This window comes from Sorghum bicolor, chromosome 1 (genome assembly GCF_000003195.3).
Source record: "Sorghum bicolor cultivar BTx623 chromosome 1, Sorghum_bicolor_NCBIv3, whole genome shotgun sequence".
NCBI classification, from domain to species: domain Eukaryota; kingdom Viridiplantae; phylum Streptophyta; class Magnoliopsida; order Poales; family Poaceae; genus Sorghum; species Sorghum bicolor.
Window position 1 is genome coordinate 61817881 of NC_012870.2, and position 7455 is coordinate 61825335.

The 7455-nt window shown below is 45.0% G+C and overlaps 1 protein-coding gene across 1 annotated transcript; it reads left to right on the plus strand.

Moving 5' to 3' along the window:
• On the plus strand, positions 4812 to 5861 carry LOC110432346. The gene has a single exon (XM_021452572.1). It carries the CDS (start codon positions 4812 to 4814, stop codon positions 5859 to 5861), a length of 1050 nt encoding a protein of 349 aa, XP_021308247.1.

The window sequence follows — 7455 nt, forward strand, 5'->3', positions numbered from 1 at the left end:
AGGTTAATAGTTCAAGGAATAACATGAAGTCCACAAGGCATGTTAAGAGAAGATTAAAATCTGTCAGAAAATTGAAAACCTCCGGAGTTATAACGGTGGACTATGTCCATACGTCGAATAATCTGGCAGATCAATTCACCAAGGGTCTATCACGCAATGTGATAGAAGGTGCATCGAGAGAGATGGGTATGAGACCCACGTGAAATCTACTGTAGTGGTAACCTGCTCTATGTGATCGGAGATCCCGTGAAGTAGAGTGGTGAAACAACCTATGAGTAGATTGAGAGGAAAGATCCCTTTCTTGACTCATCTCTGATGCTCATCTTTCCTATCTGTAAGGCAGGTTGGTTTTTACCTTAATGTATTCCAAAGGTGAGATGTTGTCCTACAGAACATCTATGGAGGAGTACACCTATATGAGTCAGACAACTAGTCACAGTCTATTGGGCTTGTGTAATCCCTAAATACTCATGAATGGCACAAAAGTGTGACTTATATGCTTCAAACAGCGGGGATGCCTTATGCAGCCTAGTATCAGCAAAGGACTTGAGTGAATCTCATCTCGCACAAAACTATCAATTCAAGGCTTAGTCCATTATTCAGTTGTGACTGGGTGAAACTCTTGTTCTAGGTGGATGTTCAACTTAACAGTCTCCATCGAAACACTGGTATATCAAAGAATTGTGATTCTGGAACTGCATAGTTACAAACCCTAGAGTTTGGTGGGGATTGTTGGATTTATTATGGGTTAGACCCATTTATATATTCAATAAATCAATAAACTCTATGGTATGTAAACCGTTTTATACGGTACGAGTTTTTGACTGAACGATTGAGGTATGTGTCACGCATCGTGGACATGATGTGGCGAATGGAGAGACTTTTCATTTTGTTAATCATGGTGATTGAATATGGGAGTTACTTCTATTATTCTATTTAATTAAATGAATTGTCATTATCTCCACTAAGGGAGTGGCGTGAGCACCATGGGCTTTTGGCTATCTTGCATGCGTGTGAGGCTTTTGGCCTCCAAGCCATGAGGCTCCTTGCCTTTTGGCTTGCCCACCTCTTGCTTTGCCTATATATAGAACATACTACTACGTCAGTCAAGGGTGAAGAACACAATCCAGAGACACAATTCCGCAGCAACGTAGGCTTCTCCATCTCCTCGATCCGCGCGCACGGAGAAGGGAGAGGGCAAGTGCCTCCGAAGCCCTTGTCGTTCGTGATCCTTGCACGGGGAGGACGGCAATTAGGTTTTTGGGGAGCGTCTACGCGACTGCCCAATCCACCACCGCTATTCGTCTTCCTCAAGCTGGTTCGGGCGGATTTCTTCTTCCCGATGGAAAGATCGTCTTCATCCTCTACATCATGGAAGTTGGTCAAGGATCGGGATCATCGGAGCGCATGGGAGGGTATGATCCGTTCATCTTCCTGCTGTGTTTCGTCTTCCTGTTCATACATGTTGCAGTAGTGTTTTTGTTTTGTTGCGCTTACTATCCTGGTTATGTTTCATATGTTCTACCATGTATTTTCTGTTTTTATCTTATATATGTTTATGGTATAAGTTATATGTCATGTCTGCTTGTTTCGCTGGTTAAGTTAAAATGTTTCATATGTTGTTGTCTCTATGTTTCACTAGTGGTTCAATCACGTCGTCTGATATACTGTTTCTCATATGTTTTAGTAGTTCTATTTCGTCGTTTAACATACAGTCTCTTGTTTATTGCCTTTTTAAGATATATGTCTTGCCTTGTTATTATATTTCATATATTATGCTTTTATATTTTTAATAATCTCATGTTCTACATGTTCATGGATCACGTGTTCTATATTCCTATGAACATGTTTAATATCATGTTTTCTATGATTAATTATATTATATATGTCATCATCATAATGTTGATTTATGGAATTAAAATGATATGGAAATTGCCTATTATTCTAACATACTGTTCATATAGAATACATAATCAAAAAATGGTTCTTAGTACCAAAAATGAAATACTTTTGAGTTTACCAAAGAACAAGCCTGTGTACACACCAGTCATTTTGTACACTGGGGTTCTTTTTGCTTCAATTTTCTTCTTCATGGGGGTGTCGTGAAAGCCTCGGCCTTCCCCTACCGCCTCCTTCCTCCGTGGCATGATCCGGCCATGGTCGCCGCTGCCCTGATCTGGCCCAACCACCATCACCGCCTCCAGATCCCTAAGACCGCCCCATGATCGTCCCCACCGCCAGGTCAGCTTGCCTCCCCCAAACCCCCTTCTAAAGCAACAAGATCTAGAGAGGGGGAGAGGAAGGAAATATCAAGTGTTCCAAAAACATTTTATTTTGTTTTAGATCTAGTACAACATCACCAAGCACATCGCCACCTCCTGCCCCGGCCACCGCTCCCACCGCGGTAGGGTGTGGTCGGAGCTCCGACAGCCGTGCTGCTGACGGATCTCCGTCCACACCCTACCACGTGTGCAGCAACCGCCATCTGACCCACACCCCCACCCCAACAACACCAACTGCCAGCCCAACACCTCCCAAAAATGACACCAAACTGAGATCGGAGTACATAGAAAGATGAAAATAGAAATAAATCAAGATTACCTCGGAGGAGAAGATGGTACATAGATCGTTGGTTGGTTGGCTCCATGAACCCCAAACAAATTGTCGCTCCGTGATGAGGAGAGGAGTTCAAGGAGAGGGGAAGGGGAAAGAGAGTTCGACTAGGGAAGGGGAAAGTGAAACCGTGCGGGGATCGTAAATGTCTCGATGGGATGAAGACAACCTCTTTTGCCATACCGAAACTACCCCCGGCTGATCTCAACAAAACAGAAACTACAAACCCTCCTACCAAAAAAAAAGCCTCGATTGTGGATCCCTCTAGATAGATGGATGATCGAGGTAGCCCTTTTTCCCATGTGTCATATTCAAGACCATGTACATCTCCTCAGCCTCAAGGACAAGTTTACAAGCAATGTGACCTACAAATAAATAAATTTTGACTGAATTTGGTGTAAAATAAACTTGGTAGAGTGCGGTATAAATGAATGGTTCACAGTTATTTGAGGGTGCCACATCAAAGCCCACGGTATAAAGAAGCGCTACCGCATACAAAACTGAAACAAAAAAAATCTTCACCAGCACCTGCAGCAAGATCGAGAGCAACAGATTGTATTATCATGTAAATAGCACAGTTCGCCTAAATGGCCATTTAGACCATTTAAACGCCGTGTAAACGCTACATAGTGGTACACTGTTTTCGTTTAATCATCCATTTAGTCTATTTAATTAACCATTTAGTCCGTTTAATAAACTGTTTAGCCTGAATAATGGCTAATAAACGGCAGGTGACCGACTATTTACCGTTTAGCGTTTAGGAAAACACTGTAGCAGCTACCGGACATGAGCAAGACAAGGAGATCATGATCATGTGAATCAACATATTTCATGTACTTCTGCAGTTATCTGTGCAGACATGGCCAGAATCACCATATCATATTTTGCATACATTTCTGTTATTTTTCAAGAAAAATAAAGGCAACCATATGCCCAATCATTGCACAAATAATCTGAGCCTTTGGTCAACATGCAATCCTATATTTCATCAAAGGGCCAAAGGCTACACCAAACTATCATGCTAGAACTTCAGAAACCATTGCACAATGCACACGACAATATGTATGAACATCATTGGAAATAAAGAGAAAAGGCTGAGGGCACGCTTGAAAATTGCACACAGAAACTAAATTTCAAATCATAGCGTGAGGAACGACAGAGCTATCTAGCTAATCAGCCTAACTTTTTACTTTCGATGTGTGGGGGCAAAAAACCACAAACAAGATGAAGAACCAACAGGGAAGATTAATAACTGAACTCTGCATGACCTTCAGAATAAATTGCATACTTGGATGCAGACTTGCAGGAAAATAGCATGCAGTTTTCTTGAGATAAGTATCATCTATTCTTGTAAAGTAGATAAATGTTTCTATATATATGGTTGATGCAAGATTGGAACCTAACGCATTTCTTCTTTTGGTGCCAAAAAGGACAAAAGTAATTCTATAAATAAGAATAGGAATAATACTCAAAACTAGTATGCCAGGTTCTACTTGGATCAGCAATCATGATTTATAGTGAGAACTGCATCTATAATTTACATATGACTCTGTTTATAGAAATATCAATATCATAACATTCCTAGCCTGTTACTGAACAGAATTGTTAAACACACAGACACAACCAAAACACAGCAAAAAAAAAGACTGTCAAAAAAGTCTTGCAGCAAACAAGATTGTTTATACGTTACTTATAGAGGCGTGAACCTGAAAAACAATGTTCATCTACTTCCATTCTTGTCGCGGGGCTCCAGAGCCGCCCAGAGCATGTTCTCGGCAACGAGCTCCGCGTTGGAGGCGTCCCAAGCGGCGAGGGAGCCAGGCCAGCGCAGCGCGTCGCCCTCCTTCTCCTTGTGGCAGATGGCAGCGTAGATGTAGAGGCTGGCGACGACGTTCCTGGCGCTGCGTGCAGAGAAGCCGAAGACGGTAGCGGGGTTGGTGCACGGACCAGGTGATGGTGGAGGCTGTTAGAATATAGTAGCTGAAAATAGTGTGTGTGTTAGCGGTGCATGTTAGTGTGTTGAATATGTTAGAAGCATGACACATGGCACAATATTCAGCAGTATTGAATAGACGCCATACATGCATAGGCTAGAAGAGCTTGTAGATTAAGTCAAGTCTTTATTGTAAACGATCTCCATGTACAGCCACGAAGGGGGCTCTTCCCTTCACTATATAAACACGGAACCGGGAACCAGGATGGTCATCCCGTTACCTCATCCTTCTATATGGTATCAGAGCCTAAAAATCCTCATGGATACATCGATCCTCATGGCAACCTCCTCTGAAGCTGCCGCTTCCTTCTTTAGTTTTCTCCCACCAGTAACCAAGAAACTAACTCGTAGCAACTACAACATGTGGCTTGCTCAAGTCACAGCCACTCTGCAGGGCGCTCAGCTCTGGAGTTTCACCAAACCCACCACCAAACCCCCTCCTAAGTTTCTTGAGGTCGATGCCGCCGCTGCTGCGGCAGCGGGCAACAAGGCGGAACCGGCCGTCAATCCGGAATATGAGAAGTGGTTGGCCAAGGACAGCCAAGTCCGCAACTACCTCTTCACATCCCTCTCCGAGAACACCTTCTCCCAGGTCGCGGACGCGACCACGGCGGCCGAATTGTGGGCCGCAATCCAGACGCTCCAAGCGTCCCAGTCCCGCGCCCGGATCATGTCCACGCGGATGGCGCTCGCCACGGCAACCAAGGGGTCGTCAACCGTGGCGGAATTCTTCACCAAGATGAAGGGCTTGGCCGACGAGATGGCGTCGGCGGGCAAGAAGCTGGACGACGATGAGGTCGTCTCCTACATCCTCATGGGTGTTGGAGAGGAGTTCGAGTCGGTTACATCTGCAGTTGCAAACCGTACCGACCCGATTTCTCTCCCAGAGCTCCAGGCTCAGCTCGTGAGCCATGAACAACGCCGTGAGATCCACGATGGCGGCTCCCACTCCTCCGTCAACTCTGCAGAAAAGGGCGGCCGTCGTGGTGGTCGTCCTTCCTATTCTCGTGGCGGCCGTCGTGGTGGTGGTCGCGGCGGCTTCGGGCGTGGCCGCAACAGCGGTCGGAATGGTGGTCGTGGTGGTGGCCACAACAACAACAACAACTTCACCAACAACACCTTTCTCGAAGGTGTGATCTGCCAGATTTGTGGTAGGGAAGGCCATGGTGTGGATCGCTGCTACAAGTATGTCGGCTACCCACCAAAGAAGAGTGCATCCGCAGCAACAACCTCCTACGGCGTGGACACCAACTAGTACATGGACACTGGTGCCACGGACCACATCACTAGCGAGCTAGATCAACTTACAATCCGCGATCGCTACAACAGCAACGACCATGTACACACCGCTAGCGGATCAGGTATGAAGATCAATCACATTGGTCACAGTACTTTGAGTTTACCTAATAGCAACCTTCGTCTACGTAACATACTTCATGTCCCAGAAGCAAATAAGAATCTTGTCTCTGTCAATCGCATTACTCGTGATAATAATGTGTTTATTGAGTTTCACCTTGATCATTTTTTGGTCAAGGAGGAGGGAACGAAGAAAACCCTACTCCAAGGCAGATGTGAGCGTGGCCTCTACCCACTCCAGTCATCCAATAAAGAAGTGCTTGCCACCATCAAACCATCCACCTCGCTATGGCATCATCGACTTGGTCATGCATCCACTCCAGTAGTTCAGCGTGTCCTCAACCACCATAAGCTCCCTTTTGTTCAAGATTCCAGTCAACATTTTATTTGTGATGCGTGTCAACAAGGAAAAAGCCACCAGCTGCCCTACCCTAGGTCAACTAGTGTGTCAAAACACCCTTTTGATCTTGTTTTTTCTGATGTATGGGGCCCCGCTCCCAAATCTGTCGGTCAGAATAAATATTATTTAAGTTTTATTGATGATTATAGTAAACATACTTGGATCTATTTACTTCGTCAAAAATCTGAGGTGTTTCGATGCTTTCTTGATTTTCAGCAACTTGTTGAGCGTCAATTCGATTGCAAAATCCGTGCTATGCAAACAGACTGGGGTGGTGAATATCAAACTCTTAGCTCCTTCTTTAAAAGTGTAGGGATATCCCATCACATTTCATGCCCTCACGCACATCAACAAAATGGTGCCGCCGAACGCAAACATCAACACATTGTCGAGGTCGGCCTCACTCTTTTAGCCCATGCTTCTATGCCTCTCAAATTTTGGGATGAGGCATTCATCACAGCTGTCTTTCTTATTAATCGACTACCCACCAAAGTCATAGACCACGACACACCTCATGAACGTCTTCATGGACAAGCTCCTGACTATATGTTTCTTCGCACCTTTGGATGTGCATGTTGGCCCAACCTTCGACCTTTTAATCCTCGAAAGCTTGAGTTTCGATCAAAAAAATGCGTATTTCTTGGTTACAGTAACCATCATAAAGGGTTCAAATGTCTTGAGCCCACTACTGGTCGCATTTATATTTCCCGTGATGTGGTGTTTGATGAACATTTATTTCCATTTTCCAAACTTCATCCTAATGCGGGTGCCCAACTCCGTGCAGAGCTTACCCTTCTACCTGATATCCTTCTCAACCCAACCTCCACATTTGGGAAAACTCAAGTACTTGATCAGTGTGTGAGTTCTTCATTACCTACTAACTCATCATCAAATTCTACTGGAGAATTGATGACTGCAGGTGAAACAAGCACATGCACAAATGGGATCGGCTTCCTCTCCAGATCGCTGACGACCTCAGGCGCAGCTGCGAGTCTATCAGGCCCTCCTCCAACCAATGGAGATGCGGCCTTGTCAGGGCCAACCGCTGACCCCGTCGCATCCGATCCATCTTCGTCGCAGCAGCATGCAGCTG

Coding starts and splice junctions, on each gene's coding strand:
- LOC110432346 (XM_021452572.1), top strand. CDS start 4,812: ATGGTCATCCCGTTACCTCATCCTTCTATATGGTATCAGAGCCTAAAA.